We start from the raw sequence: 18,759 nt of genomic DNA on the forward strand, positions 1-18,759 counted from the left end.
GAGTAGATCATACTTTGGGCTAAAATTATCCTGAGGCTCTCAGTAATTCCAATTGACGTCAGCACTGGTAAAAGGCAGGAAACTGAAGGAAATAGCCCTTGCTCTCAGTTTGCTATAACCTGCTCTTTCAAATGCCAGGGTATCCTGTTCTTTTGCAGAGAGGGAAAGAGGAAAGTAGTTCCGGCGTGAGGGTGCTGATATACTTTAGGAAGCTGCTAGAAGCCACAGGCACCTCTCTGGCTGGATGAGGTACACCTATGCATATGAGCAGGCGAACGGCCTAATCAAGGAGAAACCTGGGCTTCTGGTTCCCCATTTAAAATTGCAGGGTGAGTGAGTAACTAAGCCCATTTGAACTAAGCTAATTTGCAAGGGTTTTGCTCGTCTTTTGGTTCAAACTTGGAGCAATTTGCACCCAAAAATCAGAAAAAGAGGTGGAAAATTCTCAAAGAAAGAAAGGTTTCTTTCTTTGAGGTCCAACCTGCAGGTGCCTCCATAAAGGATGAGAGCAGACCACGAACTCTGGCTAAAACCACTGCAGCTGTGATGCGCAGCGCACAGTTAAGCCACAGATTGGGCAAAGGTATTTGCAACTCCTATTAACAACAAAGGACGAATAATCAGAATATATGAATAATTCCTACAAGTCAATGAGGAAAAAAGCAAGTTAATTTTAGAAGTGGGTAAAAGATTAACTGGTCCCTTTGGAAGAGAAGGAAAAGACACATGCTTGGCCCAGGCACTCTGGAAAAGGCTAGCAGGAGTGGGTGCAGAGCCAAGTGCCAAAGTCCCACCACTGGAGGGTCGCTGCGCCCAAGGCCTGGAAATCACGTGGGAGATGCAGCTCCCATGGGGTTAACATACAGAGCTGGCCCCGAGGAGTACTCCTCCTGATCGCCAACCCCCTCACTTTCCCAAGGCCGCCAAGGCAGCAAGACTTTGAACAAGATCTGTGCGGTGATAAACCGAGGAAGCGCTAACGCAGATGTGGTTTGGCCTCGTTCCTTCCTGACTGGGATCATCTGACTCCTGCCAACACTGGGGCTTCTACCGTCTCAGTTCCGCAATAGTTAACGTTAGATGGAAAACACCCCAGGAGTCAGAACTCAGTGATGTCAAACTCCTGAAGCAGAGAGAACTGCACTGCAGACCTGATCCATCAAACGCCTAATCTTTTGATCCATGTCCCAAACACCCAACACTTAGGGGGAGAAATACAAAAGCGAATGCAAAAAAAAAAAAAAAGCCTTCTTAAATGGACAACGCTTATTTTCCAGAGATAAAACTTTATTTGAGGCATCAAGCAGTATACTGAAAGAGGTGAGTCATGCACAAGTAATGTCCTTATTTCCATAATTGTATATTTGATACTCTCTGCCCTCTTAAAAAGGGTGGACAGTGAGATGAGAAGCATATAGCTTTTATACAATACGAAACCATATCTATATAAGTGCTTGAGAAAGTCCGCTTTAAATTTAGCTTTTCCTTCTTTAAAAAGCATGCCGGTTTTACTTCAGAAAACTAAAACAAGATAGTTCTTCCACCATAGATAATATTTCTCTCCAGAGTTATTTATGAAATAATGCAGCTGCCTTTTTCTTTAAATGGGTTCTTGTCTTCTGGAATTCCTTTCACCAGAGGATCCTCTCCAGAACGTTCTTCAATGTAGTTTTTTATTTCTTCAGAACATTTAGACACCTTAAGGGGGAAACAAAATGAATTAGGTCAGCATTGTTCAAACTCTATCACCAGCTTCTAGTGAAATTAATATAACTTGGTATGACCAGAACTTACAATGAGGCTGAAAAATATTAAGACTGTAGCATGGAGCATATATAATTTAATAAATGAGGCAATCTATGTAAAACGCATTTCTAACTATGGTCAGGGTCACCAAGTTTGAAAGTCACTGTATTAAATAAATTACCCTCAGCAATTTCTATCCATTGTGCCTCACATGATTTCCTTCCTCTGCTAAAACACAGTTATGACGTGTCCGCAGTATTTTAGGAACTCAACCAGACCCTGCTTTCAATTTCCCTTGCCAATGAACAGATACGGTAGTAAATTCCCTAATGTCTTGGGATGTATCCTGCCAAAATTCTCACCTACTAGGGTTGTGTGCCACGTCCTGCAATTTCACAAAGTGACAGAAGTGGCGGAGGAAGTCTGACTCTGGGAAGGCTGAACGTGCCCAGTTGTCCGATTCTGTCTGTCTTCTCAGACTGCTTTCCCCTTAGTGGTTCCAGGGCAAAGACCATCATAAAAGCTGTAGCTGAGGCTTATTATGCTAATCTGAGACTCTTGTGTATATGTCATCATTTTAAACTTTGTCTGAAATGGAGAAAGGATTAAACAGTTTCTTTAAAAAGTCTATCCTTAAGAGAGAGAGAGGTTGCAAGAGTGAGTAAAAAAAAAAAAAATGGATTCATGTCTTAATGAAGACCTCCATTACTAGTAAGAAATTAGAAGTGAAAACTCCAGCAAATTCCAGTGGAAACCACTTAAAACTAGGCAAAAATGTTTGCACTAAATTGGTAATCTAGATTAGTAACCTTCAACTATTTAAACAGTGACCTGCTAAAACATGTTTGCATGCATATTCCAAAACATGTATAATCATTTACTTATAAGTGCATATGCTACTAGGTCAATACATTCATAATCATGAAACTTAACCTAGAAATTATTTAAAAGTGGAGATTTTAAACAAGCCCAAAATAGGAAGTTTAATACTTTATTCCCATACCCCAAAAGACTCCTCGCACACCAGCATGGAGGCCGCTGATTTACAATTTACAACTAGGTGATGTCATTATCTGGCTTAAAATGTGGCAAAATAAAATCTCAACTACCATTCTCTCAGGTAACACTCATTCTCCATCACTGCTGATGTGCAGAATGTGTGAGCTTGAAGTGGATTCTCAGAAGTGGTGACGTGAGTATCCACAATGGGGGTTTGTGGCCCCAGAGAAATTTATGGGTAAGATTCAAGTTCCTCTAAATTGTGTCTGTTCCTAACAAGGCTTCTTCATTAGGTTTCCAAAGAGATTTGTAACCTCCAAAGTACTCCTCTGCAGTACTTCCTTCCATGACCAAGAGGATATGTTTGAACAACAATTAGCTGGGGCCAGAATCCAGCCTGTGAATTCTGTGTCCTTGGCCTGAGCCGAGCACACAGCTCAGACATGGACACCTGATCCACAGAACAAGGACCGGGCTTGGGGCACCAGGCTGTGTTTTATTAACTGCCCTATCGTTAGCTCTGGGGCCTTAAATGAGGAGCTAGTTAGCCTCATTGGGATTGAGGGTTTGCTTTTTGTTTGTTTGTTTTTATTCTTATAAGTAAGAGGGTTGAATGATCTCTAAGAGCCGTAGTGTTTGTCTAGCACCAACACTCTGTAATTCGAAGGGCATTATAAAATGTTTGAATGTTATTAGGAGGACTTTGATGCTTCTCCCTCTTTCCTCTAAGGCTATCCATGAAATTTTCTCTCCCTCTGGCAGACAGTTGGAATTACTGAAGTTGGAAAGCCTATCCAGCGGGGTGTGTCCTAGATATGGATGTTGGGGAACTGGCAGGGAGGACCAGCTAATGAAGGATATTTTCAGTCAGCTACACCCAGGCCTTCCCCAATTTCTAATTTGCAGCTTTAAATAATTGGAAGATATTTGTCTCCATTTTCCCCTGTAAGTTCTGCATAGCCATACAAATACTAAAATGTTCCAACTGTGCAGATAACGCTTTACTTCAGCAAATGCAACTCTGTGTAAGAGGTAACCTCTAAGGTCCCCTGTGTGAAAAAACTAAGTAGCCAGCACATGCTCTACTGCTGGGCGCTACTGTCCACAGAGTGGATGGTTCCTTAAAGTTTCAAGCAACCAGCATGTTCATTGGGTCCCATAACTTTGTTTTTTCCCTTTAAACACAGCAGTATTTTTAAAGCTACGACAACTTTCAACATGGACAGAAAGGACTTTGCACTCCAAAATCTAGAAAAAGTAGGGATTTGGAAGTACCAGGTTAAATATCTGAGAAAAGAAATGGATCAAGAATAAAACTCAAAAAAGCCTTCATCTTCCAAACATCACTCAAAATGTGCATCCTGAGTACAAGACTCTTGTCCTGAACAGACCATCACTATAGCAGGAACTTAAGTGAGCATTTTTACCATACCTACTTCGTTTCCATTGTTTTCTCTTAATTTTTCCAGTTAAAACCACAGAGAAATAAAATCAGTTTAAATTATCTTGTTGTTGAGAAAGGACTGGATCTTTTCCCTTAAAAAAAACAAACAACTATCCAAAAACCTATTCCCAAACTACAGGTTGCCTCATTAAGGAAGAAAGGAAGAAACAAAGGGTCCTATTACTGGTAAGAAAGTAAAGTAAAAAATTACAAAACCTCCAACAAATCTCAGTGGAGACCTCTGAACACTGGAGTAATTTGTAATCCACTTTGGTGGTCTCCACAATTTTTCATCATGATCACTAAAAAGAATTTTCATATGTGCCTCAGTACATGTGTAATTATTTATAAATAAATAGATCCTACTGTATTCATCCATTACTTATAAAACATAAGCTGGAAATTACAAAGGGATGAGATTTACAAATAAACACAGAAATTGCAATATTTTGCTTCCAAGCCCCAGTGGACTGTTCATTATACCCCTCTGGAGGGCTGTGGTGAAATTTAAAACTAGGTATATTGTAATTCCAGACTTTAAATGGTAGGGCTGAGGGTGGGAGGTGAGGGTGAGTGGGGTGGGGGAAAGTGGTGGCGGGGAAAATGGAGACAATTGTACTTGAACAACAATAAAATTAAATTAATTTTTTAAAAAAGACTTTAAGTTGTAATTTAAAAAAAGGTTCAGGTACCATTCTTCCCATAATGAAAAAGATGAAGGAACTAAGTAGCCATGTGCCTTTTCCCTACAGCCTGATTTTTAATACCAAGTGTGTAAGAGCAAGCAAAATTTCTCGTCCGTTTCCCCCAGTCTGGGCTCTTCAGATGTTCTGACATTTGGCTTGAAATTACTGATCAGACCTCTCTCTTTCACCTCCTATGACTTCCCGGGTCAACTGGCAGTTCCCAGGCACCACCAAAGCCCTACTTTAAGAGAAGCGGCGAAAACAAAACAAAACAACAACAAAAACAACTTGTTTTACTGCAGCAAACCAGGAAAAGCTGGCCCTGGTTTATTTCAGAGAAGGAAATATTCTGGGATAGCCAACTTACCTGTTGTCTCTGCAACTTCACTTCTTTGCGAAGTTGCTCAACTTCCATCTTCAGCTTTTCCTTTTCTGGCAAATCTTCGATGTGCAGGGCCGGCATCTTCGCCCCAGAACTGGGCCCAGGGGCAGCTGTGGAAGTGGAGCGGCTGGAAATGGAGCGAACCAGGGCGCGTCCCAAAATAACTGCTGTGCCTGCGCACCCCGCCCGCGGGCGCAGGATGGGACCGCCTCCCCGCGGTGGTCCCCAGCGTCCAGAGCGCTCAGCCGCCTCCGGACCTGCCCCTTAGGCCAGCCCTGCCCAGCAGCCCAGGATCTTAAAATCCCTGATCTGCCGCGAGTTCCCACAACTCCGGGAGGCCCATTCCAGGTATCCCGGGGAGGGTTCAGTCCAAGGACCCTGAAAAGCGCTGCTGGATCTCCCGTGAGGATGTTGGCCCTGTGCCCGGCTCCCGACCCAGCCACGCCCACGGGGGACCGGCCTGGGCTGGGGCCCAAGAGTTGGGAATTGCGCTAGCCCACTTCCCTGGAGAAATATCAAAAGTTTTACTTCTCGCACCCCCCCCCCCTTTATTTTCCTTTCCCAAGTCGTATCCGGGTTTTGTTTATAAAGAAAGAAAATGAGGACACTACCCAGCAGGAAATAACGACCCGTCACTTCTCCAAGAGTTTCAAAAATATACAGCACGTAACTTTCTTCTATTTACATACATTTATTGTGGGAACTGTGGATGCTTAAGAGAAGTTCCAGATGGAGTATGAAACAGCTGAAACACCCTCCACCTCTGCAGATGTCTAGCCATCCAGTGTGTTAAATGTCTGGGAAATTAAGAATACTACTTACAACTTGCAGGGGCCTTTTCTGACATTAAATCATCGTCTGGTTCCTCAACAGCAGAGCTTCTATTCTTCCTTCAGGGGAGCGTTTTGTAATGATTAGAGGACAAGCAGATGATGCCAGGGAAGAGAGAGTAGGAATCTTTACCCTCTCCCCCAAAAGATGTTCTTCACTCCCCATCAGCCAACATTTGGGTGACACTTGATACCAAGGATTTGGAATTCCTGATTCATGTAGTATTGGTTCCTCCACTTTTTAGAAAGCAACATTCATCTAGCTGCCACTTTGCAAGGCCAAGACATGTGTCTGATGTGAAAAATGTTTGCATGCAATACAAACTTTCCCTTGGACTGTAAACTAGACTCTTGTTGGTGATGCTTAAAAGATTAGAAGAAAAATAATGCATGAATGTAAGATACCTTCCCAAGCAGTCAGATATTTCTTTTTCTCTCCCAGGATTACCTACTATTTATAGAGTCAAATTCAAGTTAAGAGTGGAGGCATTAATTGACTATTTCAGGGTAGTTAGCCTTAGACATCCATAACCACTCCCCATTTTGTAAGCAGAGTTTCATTTGTTCAAAAAACCATGCTCTACTTGCTGAGTACTCCTGGGTTCTAGCCCTAGCTCTGACACTGGCCGTCGTTGGAAAAGTTGCTTATTGTTTTCTGGGTTTTGGTTTTCTAATGTGTAAAATATGTGATGGGACAGAGGAGGGGTGAATTAGCTAACGGATATTTTGTTTCTAATTATATTTATATACCTAGATCTGATCAATCACTTTCACAAAGAAAAATGTTAGGAGGTTCTTTTTCTGTACTAAAAATACCACCCCTTCCAGGATCTCCCAGACTCAAAGAAGTTAGATCAGCTGCTGGAGTTTTCCCTGTTAGTAAGGAGTGAGCCAAGACAAAAACTCACATGTTTCCAGAATGAATGCTTTATTTATTATTTTTTCTTTACATTTCCCATTGCTTGAATTTAAAAGATTGGTTAAAAATAGCTTAAGTGAATTAGTGAAAGTAGTTAATGTGGCCTAAATGAAAGGAGTTCAGCATCCAAATTAAATAAGTTGGTTAAGTAAATTAATGTATGTCTGTTCCGACTCATAAAAACAGTGATATTTTGATCTGGAAATCTCTTTCCTATGAAATCTCTAGTTGAAAGCAGTGAAAAATATTTATAAATCCATAGTGGTTCTTTAACTGCTTCCCTTGTGTTACAAGATTTAAATTAGAGGTAAAATACATATGTCTACTTTTTTGGAGATTTTGTTCTTATCAAATAATTCACATGCTAACATTATACTTAAGTAAATGGATTGAACTCAGATAAATTGGGAAATGCTGAATCCCATAATCACATAGAATTCTGAAAAAATGTTTCATTGTCTGGTTTTAGATGGTAAAGTGATGAAAACACTTACACACACACACACACACACACACACATGAGTCCCCTATTCCCAAGCACAGAATTTACCTCCCAGAGAGCAACCATGGTGAGCGATTTCTTGTGTATTCTTGCATAAATATTTTATAAGCAAAAATTTTTGGATAAACAAATTTAAAAATCCATATGTTATATTCAAACATACTTTTAGCATTTTCCATACATTTTATATACTACCCCTAATAAAAGTAAGCAAAATAATATATGTAGAAACCATTCTGCAGTGAAAATGACAGGTGTAATCAGAAATGAATTTTATTATCCCACTATCTTTCAACAAATGTTTTAAAGAAATTCTCAGTTATAAAAACAGGCATGGGGATATAAAGAACAGCATAGGGAATATAGTCAGTAAAATTGTAATATTTATGCCTGGTGTCAGATGGGTTCTAGACTTAACGAGGTGATCACTTTGTAAGTGATATGTGTCTACTCACTGTGTTACACACCTGAAACTAATATAATGTCAACTGCAACTGAAAAATTTTCAGTCATTGGTTACATAAAAAAATTAAAAATTAAGAAATATGCTTAATAAAAATAATATTAACAATGTCATTTTCATTTTTAAAGTGTAAAAGAGCAGAGACCATGAAATATTTATCTTGGAATGCAATAAAAGGAAAAATAATTTTTCTGATGTAGTAAGTGTGTTGTTAAAAATCCATAAAAAGAAAACTACAGGAACAATTTGAGGCCAATTATGTTGAAGTTGATCTTATACTAACTTGAACCAAAAAAGACCACAGTTCTTATTTTATCTCATGATTCTTTCAGGACATGCATTCTCTCTGCCGCTGTTTTTGGTAGTGTGAATAAATTAGGCTACCTCCCAAATTATGCTCCTGTAAACTTTATAAAGTAAATGGTGACTGTTTGGGCCATTAAAATGATGGTTCCTTCAAAGAAAGTATTGAACACACATTTCATGTACTCTTGGTTCATTTGCTATTTGGTTCAATTTATTACAACTATCACATGGGAGTGTTGAGGACCTGACTCATTTCATGTGACCAGGTGCATAAGATTCTTTTTCTAGATGGAGATAATGGGAAGTCACAGGATGACCAGTTTCTGATGTACCAGTTTCCTTAAAAACTAATAATTCATGATATCAAAATGATTTCTTTTATCAATTATGTTCATACAAGACTTCAATTTTCATTGCATATAATTGGTCAACCTCATTACTCAGTTGATTGTCTCCCTCATGTTAACACATTCTTTTAGGAATTTAGGAAGTTTGACATTAGCCTTGTTTTGAAATGTTACTAACGTCAATCAATCCAAATGAAAACAACAGTGAGCTTTTCTTACTAAAACTTAAACTCCCCTATGCGTACAAAACACCCTGAAGGTACAAGCATCTCAAGTGATATAGTAAGTATGTATACTTTACACATTCTTAATATCAATATCAGAAATTTTGTTAAACAGCCAAATGCTAAGGCTCTGCCTGGAGTATTTTTTGTTTCCCTGTAGTTTTCCTTCATTCCAGTAATCCATGTCCCTGAAAAAACAACTTCTGGGGGGGGCAAAGAAAGAGGCATTCACTGCCATTTGTAGCTGTGGAGGCTGTGGGACTGTCGATTTCATTTCCTTCTTCCTGGACCATCTTTCTCTGTGCTTCCTTCCTATGATTTTTATCTTATTCAAAATCCTGTTGACAATCTGTATTCCAAAGCAGCAGGAATTTTACCCTACTATTGATTTAATTAATGAACCAGCAAGAATTCTGAATTATCCAGTATAAAAAGTACTGTTTGCCTTCTTTTAATTGAATCACACACATTAAGTCAATTTGATTGTAGGGACAATTTATTAGTTGGTATGGCAGTTTCCAAGATGAACAGAACTTCTGTCTTGAGAATTTACAATATATTATTGAAATGAAGAAAACCACACATATTAAGAGATAGTAAGAGTGAATTAATGTTAAATGACTTAAGAGATACACAATACACTTGGGATGAAGTTAAGGGACAGAGGAGATAGTTCTTATTAAGCCTCAGAAGAAAAATAGGATTTCGAAAGGCTGAAATGAGAAGAAGTGGAGGAACATTTCAGGTGGCAAGATTAGTATGACTGAACTCTACAAGATGGGAAGATGAGACAATGTCAGGGATTATTTAATAGTTAAGTTGGTTGACTAAAGGAAGTGTACAGGGTTTATAATATAGAGGACATTTATTAAGTGTTCTTTTATATGCTCATCTTTGATCTTGTGATTTTTCAATATTCATATAACAATTCATCCTCACCCCCCATTTCATGCATTAAAAAATCACTGAGGTTCAGAGAGTTGCAGTTACTTGTCCAAAGCCCTCATCTAGAAAGACGGTGAGCCAGGGTTTTAATTTACAGTTGTCCTGCTCCAAATGAAAGCTAGAGGTGTGGGGTAGGATGGTATATGTTACTAAATTCCATAGGTAAGACTTTGCATTTTTTTAAATCAGGAAAAGAAGATATGGAACATTTAATAAACACTAAATCACACATGGAAACCCCCTATAGACAGACCACAATTAAATAAGCAAATAAATAAAACATGTAGTACACTAGATGGCAATGCGTACAATGGAGGAAAACAAACGTGGGAATAGCAAGTGCTGGAGGGTGGCTGGAGAGGGGTTTTGTAATTTTAAACAAGGGGGAAAAGAGCTTTTATTAAAGAAAAAGAGATTAGACTCCAGTAGCAAATCCTGGAAATCCTTAACACCCAAAGCATTTTTTGATGTATAGTAGAGTGTGTTGCTAACCGATCAGCCAGAGATCTAGAGTCTAGACCTAAAAAATTCACTAGTTCACTCCTCTGAGCCCTGATTTTCTTCATTCCAAAATGAAGGTGATGGACAAGAGTCATATAAATCTTTGTGGAGCATTTGCTATGGCAGAGAGGGAGTACACTGTGCTGGGAGCCAAACTTGGGACAACGGACCTTCAGATTCCCTTCTGGACCAAGTAATAGATAATTCTTATCTTTTTAAAAGGATGACAATCAATCAGCATTTTTTATTGCAGATATCTAAAAATAGCACTGTAATTGTGAGAGAGCAACAAGGCAACACTAACAACAAAAATAGTTTGCCTGCTGGGGTCATTAACACTTGTCATTTGTTATGGAAGCAGAGGCGTTGGTCGTCAGCACAAAGGGAGTGAAAATTGGCTTAGGCAAACTCAATATGATGCCAGGAGGAAATCGATCGGCCAGATGATGCCGATGATAGCTATTTTTCTATTATCTTGCCTTTACACTGCCACAGAAAAAGGATGGTTGGAAAAGCATTTACCTTATTAAAGGATTCTGGACCTTGTGTCTAGTTCCTTTCCCGATAATAATATTAATTATTGGGTGTTACTATGTGCCAGGCAATATGCTGTGCTATAGTCACCCTAATATAATAGTCAATCCCCATGAAGACAGGGATAGCACCTTTATTATCCTGTCCTACAGTAGAAGAAACTGAGATTCAGAAAAATTAAGTAATTTATCTAAATTCAGTTACACAGGCAAGTGCCAGAGCCACAACTCTCCGCTTCTCCTAATCTTTATTCCGGTGCTGGTTGAATCCACTGTGCTCTGGGACCAGAGACTGAAGCCTCAACCCAGTTGGCATTCTGGGAAAAAGGGACATCATTGTTGACAACTAGAAATGTGAGGATGTAGGAAGAGGTTCTGTTAAAACCACCACTGCTGCCTGGGGGTTGAGAGAGAAAGGGAAACTGAAAACAAAACAACAAAAGTCTCCAGAACACACGTTCTGCAAAGATAAGTCTTGCATGAATCAAAAGAATAGCCTTCCTTATTCAGTAAGCAAGAGAAGGGTTGGGAAAATGTAAGTTTAACCATGAAATGTCCAGGTAGAACATTAGGAGTGTTGGAAGGGAAGTGATGAAACATAAAACATTAACTATCTGCTGGCAACCGATGTAATACAGACTCATTCATAAAACATAGTAATTAATTACTGTTAAAGAAAGGGCTCAGTCAATGCTTATCGTCAATTATGTGTTAAACCTTGTACTAAATAACTATGTGTAAAAACATAGACTTAATATATCACATCTCAATTTTTATTAAAAGTTTATATTTAAAAATTTAAAAATTCATGTAAATGCTTAATAATATTATACATGATCCACAATTAATATTGCCATTAAAGCTTAAGATATGCCAAAGATTTTTTAAATTTTATTTTTAGGAAATCACACAGCCTCCTTTCAACTCCTTGAAGGGGTTTCTGTCCTCTGGGACGCCCTTTACTAGTGGGTCTTCCCCCGATCTCTCTTCCACATAATCCCTTACTTCTTCACAACATTTGGATACCTTGAAGGAAAGGAGAGAGAGATGACTCACTTGGTTTAATATATAATGCTGCAGAGTCCAAGAAGGCATTTATTATAATAATTTTTTGTGCTCCATCTTTTCAGTGTGATTCTGCTCTCTGCCCATGCTTATGTACTTTTCAGAAGACAAGAGGAAATAGCTGCTCCCCCCGCTGTCCTCCTGGATATCTCCAGGCAAAGGATAAAGATTTGGCCACACTCCAGCTAAGGGTTCCCAGCTGACACTGCCTCCAGTTTCTTAAAAGGAGACGGGATCCAGGGATCAGAACACAGCTGGCAACACAAGTCAAGGATGTCACCAGAGGGAACATTAATTACATATTTTTCCTCATTCCAAACAAGTGGCCTGTAAAGGTGGGAGGGAATGAATCATTGTTAAATTCCAGGCTTATCACCACTCCTGGAATCTCAGAAGTATTCACAAATAATTTCATTTAAAACTCATCTACAGTGATTGATCATGACAATGCACTTGAAGGTGAGTTCCAAAGGGTCAGGGGAATATGGCTGATTTGTTCACCTGTATCCCAGGCATGTAGAAAAGAGCCTGCCTTTAGTTGGTGCTCTGCAAATAAGTATTTACTGAACTGAATCATTTGTTTTGTTTATGGGCTTGCTCCTTACTCATCTTCACCTTTATGTAATAATTCACGAAGAGTCAGGCTTTAGTATTTTAATGGACTCAGCCAGAGCCTGCTAATGTACCATTTAACACACGTTTCCGAGAGAGGCAGTGTTCTATACATATGTAAATACGTGTGTGTGAGTGGACGTTGATAGGTGCATATGGGAACAAAGTACTCATTTTTTAACTTTCCCCTTGCTTTGTTTTCACTTAATGTATCATTCATGACATTAACACACAAAAAACCTTCATTTTTGGCAATCCATGAAGTGACCATTCTGTTAATTACCTAACCAATTTATTGTTTTGTTTTTTAATAAAATCTTTATGACAATTTGTATGCAAATTCCAAGCAACATTAGACATAAGACTTAAGATTACAACTCTGCAAACATTACTTATGTTAGAACAAATAATTTCTAACTGGAGCAAGGCACTGGTTAGGTGGCTCCTTCATAGGATAAAATGTGGAGTTTGTAAACACTTTTGAAACATACAGTCATTTGGATTCACTCTTTTTCTTCCCCAAAATTCCAAATTGAGATTTAAATTCACCTTTTTTCCCCTCCTCCAAACACCAGCTCTTTCAGCCCCAACCAGATGTCACAGGGGGAGGTTTACATTGCTGTCCTAATTCAGGAGGTTGACAGTGTCTGGCTAGGATCTCAGGACACAAAGAGCAGTAAATCACCTAAAGTCCTATGTGAGTGCATGTGTTTGAAGTGACCTCAGTGAGGCTTCTTATAAGTATATATGGTTTAATTCAGGATTACATGGTCTGGTGGAAAGCATCAACACTGGATTCAGCCACTGCAGGTTTGAATTTCGGCCCTGCCCACTGACCAGCTCCGTGAGTATATCTTAGTCCAGGTTTAGTTACTTCATCTATGAACTAGCAAGAGCGACGCTGGCTGCATTAAGGGCCTGGTGTACAAAGATGCACAGTCACATGGTATTATCCCATTTACTCCTCCCCATTACCCTCTGCACTAGATGTTACTACTATGCCCGTTTTACAGAAGAAGAAACAGAGACAGTGGTAAGTTAGACAACTTCAGTGAGTGTTATACAGGGAGAAAGCTGTGGAGTCAATCTGAATCAGAGGTAGGTTCCAGAGCCCACCCACTGAGCCAGATTGTAATGCCACTAAGCCACCTTATGTCAGAGCTGTGGGTTCAGAACCTCGAAGTTGTGTGGTGTGTGTGTCTGTGTGCAGTTTGTCAGTCTGAGATTAGGTTAGTTTGACTTCTAAGAGCAAGGAGACATTGAATAATAGGAAAAGGAACCCAAAACCTGACCGAGGGTGATGCACGTAATGTTTACTCAGAGTAAAAATTCCCAGGTGAACTTGTAATAAGTGAATAATAAACACGAAGACAGCCAAATTGCTTACAAAATCACAATCCTGAGTATATAAATAATAAATGACCATTGGGTGCTTCAACTAAAGAAAAAAAATAACTCCTCTTTACCCCCAAATTATATTTTAAATTCCCCAGATTATAAAGATAAAGATTTGAACTTTTTTGGCATGTATTCCAAGCTCTTCTTCTGTTTATAGATTTAGTTTTATCTTTACAGCAAAATATGTTTTGCCTATGTGGAAAGAGCAACAGAAAAGTTTGAGAGAATTTTAAACATCAGAGAAGCCAAAATTCCTATTTTTATTGGGAATAAGCGTTTTAAGCTAAGTATGAAGATAATACACTCCTTTTTTTACTTTGTCCTGATAAAATGAGTTTTTGAAAAACATATAAAATATACTTTTATCATTTGTGAAGGAGGGATGCTTTTATCATTTATCATTTCTACTAACTTCCCTAAAACAGACAAATCTAAAATACCTACATTTCCAAGTTTACATCGCTGCTTCTTTGGTGAAACTTTCATACCTTTGCCATTTATGGCCTTTAATGTCAGAGAACTCTTGGTAACCATTTCCAAGACCTGTCAGATGTTTTGGGGAGGAACCTGAGTTGTGCTTGAACTAATTTGTCTTTCCAGAGAAGGAATAGAATGTACTCATTTATGACTGGCCATGACAGTGCTAGAGGGGTGAGGTCTTGGCTAAAAGTATTTGCACAACATCAAAGTATTGCATCAAATAAAGAGAATTTTATCAGTTTAGAAAGATATAAACAAAAGGACAGCATGCATTGCTTTATTTTATCGCTTAGCTAAAATACGGTCTCTGTCTCATATTCTTTTCACTTTTGAATTTTCTTTTTAACAACTCTAAAATTACAAAAACATTTTTAGCTTCGTGACCGTACAAAAACAGGCAACAGCTGGATTTAGCCCATGGAAAGTAATTTGCCAATTCTTTGATTTAGAATCGAAATCAAAAGGTAATTGTGATTATTTTCTTAATCTCTGTTAAACTTTTACTTGCGCTCTTTATTTTTAACTATATTGAGGCTCTCCAGTGAATGGTGTGGTGCCGGAAGAATAGTTTTTCTTCTACCTTTCTAGGTTCTTGGCTCAGAACCCCTTGCAATAAAAAAGCAGATCCACAGCGGGGAAAAACAAAACAAACAGAAGTTTAATCACATGTATACCTTCTGTATACATGGGAGACACCCAGGAAAACTGAGGAACTCCCCAAAATGGCCCAAGACACCTCCTTAAATACCATGTCCAGCTAAAGGCAAAGGAAAGATGGGTGGGAGGAGTGGGGCTGAGGGCGCTTTATGAGAGCTTTCCAGGCAAAGCACAGTAAACAAGCGCAAGGCTGCGAAGCAGATCCAAGTCTTCCCCTTCTTCCTTGATAATAGTTTTCCAGAGATTTGGTCATCTTTCTTTTCCTGGTACAGAGAGGGAGACGCCCTCACAAATGGAGATTTCCCTTATACATGTAAAGGGAAATCTTATACATTTTACTAGTTTTTGCCTTACAAAAGGGCAAATCTATCAGGTTTTCAGAATCTTTCCTGGCTGTTTCTTTAAAATCATTAGACTAAAATAATCCTTATGCCAAAAAAGCATATTTGGGGGGCAGCAAATCTGCACGCATTCAATGATCCCCAATGTGGTAAATTCGACAGCATCTCTAGTTACAAATAGAATGCAAGAGAAAACAGGTTTACCAGCATTCTCTCCAATGTCACTTCTTTCTTCAGCTGATCAACTTCCATCTTCAGTTTGTCCTTCTCTGTCAGATCCTCAATATTGATCACCGGCATCTTCTGCCTGCTAAACGGTAGAAAGTGTTTTCATACACCCAGGTTGCTGGGCTTGCTTCAAGTCAGTGTTAGCCAACCCTTCGCTCAGCTCTTACCTTACTGAGTGAACTGTTTCTTTCTTTGTGTGTTTAACTTCCTGTGACAATTGACTTCTCAGGAATGCTCTCTGAACAATTCTAGCCCTGTGTACTAGCCTTGGGATTTTAAAGCTTCTTTATAATCTTCACTAAAGTGATTAAACCAAGCACTAGACTCTAAACACCTGCTAGGAGGTTTACGTGAGGACGTCAGTGTAGCCAGTCGGTAATCTTAAGCACAAAAGCTCCTCCTTTTTTTCCCCCACAGTGTACAGATTTGGAATTTCAACCTGCATCTCTAGCTCTAAAGCCCTCCACCTTATGATTTACACCATGTAAGTTAGTTTAAGGTCATTTTGAGGGCTGCCCATTAATCCTCTGAATCGCTGGAGTATTTAATCTGGTATTAACAGGGAACCAAGGAAAAGTGTCATTATAAGTTCTTTATAAATATTGGGTTGAAATATGTATCAATAAAATGGAAATAAAGTAACAAACAGTTTAGTTAATAAAAATAATTTTCATATTACTTCAAAGTGTTTCTCCAAACAATACCTCAAATTTGTATGTAACTGTCACAATGAATTGGATGAGCCAGCATAGCAGGATAAGGGGACCTAGTGAGTTTGATCTACTAATATCATCATAAAAGAATACACTCTTTCTTCTGCACTCTGAGCAATGGGGAAAATGGCACAGTAGCTTGGTGGTACCCACACGAAATTGCCTGGAAAATAGTTCATTATAGCTAAGTGGCATCGTCCTTATAACCTCTACTTTTTTCTCTTTGGACTCTGACATTTTTATGAAAGTAGTCATAGTCGGGGCACATGCGATTTCAGAGAACAACTTGTACATCTGCACAAAAACACTCTGCTAATCATATGTCAGCAATTAACTTATTTCCTTGTATTTATATAGTGGTTTTATTTTCAAAACCTTTGAGGAAATATTTCCCTTCCCAATTTTATAATGTCCTGTTCTTCTCTGAGAAAGAGGCAGCCTAGCATATTTTTAGGGATATATGTCTACAGAGTCCAGCACAGAAATACAAAAGAACACCCTGTGGGTACTCAAAACCAGTGTTTCCTGTACCTTTCATCTTACTATTTTGTCCTTTTTATTTTTTAAAGAAACAATATAATGACAAGAAGGTTATTTCTTTTTGTGTAATTATTGTTTGGTATCCGGGAGCCCATTCTCAATTTCATTCTGACATTCTTTCTCATTCCCTTCAAACTACCTACAAAATTCACAAGCACATTTCTTTCTGCTGATCACTTTTACCTGTTGATACTATCTTGTATGTAACTTTTCTCCAACTTGGAAAACTTATTTCACTTGAAAGTGGCTCTGACACTTCAGTAGAAGAATCACATTAAGAATTTGTCAAAATGTAAGCCCACATAAAACCTTTGATTTGAAGGAGAGCTTAGAATTTCATTTTCTCTGTTCCACAGAAGCCATACTATAGTATTGCCAATGAAATGATCATTCACTGGCATTTGCTGACTGTGTGGCCCCAACCAAGTTACTTAACCTCTCTGTGCCTCTGCTTATCAGAAAGTAGAAGCAATAATACTACTGACACAGTAGATTTCTTGAGAGAAATAAGGTTGCCTGACAGTGTATAGCATGGAGCAAGCATTCAGTACACATTGGCTAGGTTACTCACTCTGTACCTCTAGACATTCACACTGTGCTGTCATTCATGTCACTTACTGATAGATGGCTTTATAAGTGCTCTAAAACGATATCATAAAAATATGATTTATCTCCTTTAATACCACATGTAGTAGAAAGTCTTGGTGCCCTACCCAGACTCTCCTTTCCAGGGTATTCACCCTCCCAGCAGCTGTGGGTTTTGACTGCCAAGGGCAAATGTTCTGCATAGGTTTGTCCTTGGCTGATGGGAAGTGCTTCAACCACAGATACCTGGGAGATTAGGTCTCCAGTTGGCCCCTGTAGGTGACCTATAGCAAATGGCTGACTAAGGCAGGTCCTGATAGCCAGGACCACTTGCCCCTGCACTGAAAAACCTTGGTATAATTTGGGCCCTTCCAGAGGTCCCCATGGGATCAGGATGAAGCTAGACTTCTGAACCCAGTCCTTTGCCTAATTTCCCCTGCTTCGCCCTGCTTCCCTCCTCCCTTCAGATGTTTCTCCTGAGAGCTCACCCTCAATGAATCACTTGGTCAAGGATCTGGCTTGGCTCTTCTTCTAAGAAAACCTAAGACACTATGGATTGTAAGGACCTTTACAAGAGCATGCGTATCTGTCTTAACTTTTATGTCCTTACAAGTGCCTGTTGTTCTGTATAGTGCTTGGTATACAGAAGAGAATCACAAAGTGTTGAAAAGTCACTTGCGATGTCAGATATTCACCTAGGCATGGAAAAAAGTGCAAGGTATCTAACTTCATTTTATGAACAATTTTTACAAACAATTTCTTAACTCTAAAATGCAGTGATGCCCATGTTTAATAACATTTTAAGTAAAATACACTTGAATCTTAGATTCAAGAATGCTTACCAAATTCAGTGCCACAGGTCTTATATGAAAAAATTTAAAGAGCGAGGATCAAAATTCTCATCTTCTTCAAGGACATACAGAGAAGGGAGTGTATATTGTCTGTATGGGGAGTCCAAGTGCTCAGAATTGTATCAAGTTCAAGAGCTTAAAGGATTCAGATATAATATCCTCTAATTTACACTCTGCCCCATTTTCCAGATGAAACAAAGGTTGTATGGAGAATTAAAACATCCAAAGTCACACAATGGATGGAGATAGAGCTGGTGCTATAACATAGGTATCTGTTTTCTGGCCTGGGGTGTTTTCTACTCCAGCACACTTCTCTCAGAAACCCTTCTTCAAATTAGTGTTAAAGAAATTTGTCTTTTTATACTCCACCATTACATAGAAAAAAGAAGAGCAGAGTTCACTAACCTCCCCAACCCCCATTCCTACCCCACTACCTGGCTGTTCATATTCTATGCTTTCAGG

General features: G+C 39.0%; 2 protein-coding genes across 3 annotated transcripts; both read right to left on the minus strand.

The window, feature by feature from the left end:
- Positions 1-1,266: 1,266 nt before the first annotated feature.
- On the minus strand, positions 1,267-5,696 carry GNG11 (G protein subunit gamma 11). Its single transcript, XM_024577243.4, has 2 exons — positions 5,243-5,696; positions 1,267-1,698 (listed from the first exon to the last, which is right to left on the minus strand). Exons 1-2 carry the CDS (start codon positions 5,336-5,338, stop codon positions 1,573-1,575), a joined length of 222 nt encoding a protein of 73 aa, XP_024433011.2. The 5' UTR covers positions 5,339-5,696; the 3' UTR covers positions 1,267-1,572.
- Positions 5,697-9,322: 3,626 nt separating this feature from the next.
- Positions 9,323-15,918, minus strand: GNGT1 (G protein subunit gamma transducin 1). 2 transcript variants are annotated; one of them, XM_045185281.2, is made up of 3 exons: positions 15,776-15,918; positions 15,585-15,690; positions 9,323-11,853 (listed from the first exon to the last, which is right to left on the minus strand). In XM_045185281.2, the coding sequence occupies exons 2-3, from the start codon at positions 15,678-15,680 to the stop codon at positions 11,725-11,727; spliced, it is 225 nt and encodes a 74-aa protein (XP_045041216.1). In that variant the 5' UTR covers positions 15,681-15,690; positions 15,776-15,918; the 3' UTR covers positions 9,323-11,724. The 2 variants fall into 2 exon arrangements, with proteins under 2 accessions (XP_045041216.1, XP_024433060.1); XM_024577292.3 differs by having other exon boundaries at positions 15,585-15,687; positions 15,776-15,916.
- Between the last annotated feature and the right edge of the window lie 2,841 nt (positions 15,919-18,759).

Source organism: Desmodus rotundus, chromosome 6 (genome assembly GCF_022682495.2).
Source record: "Desmodus rotundus isolate HL8 chromosome 6, HLdesRot8A.1, whole genome shotgun sequence".
Lineage (NCBI taxonomy): Eukaryota > Metazoa > Chordata > Mammalia > Chiroptera > Phyllostomidae > Desmodus > Desmodus rotundus.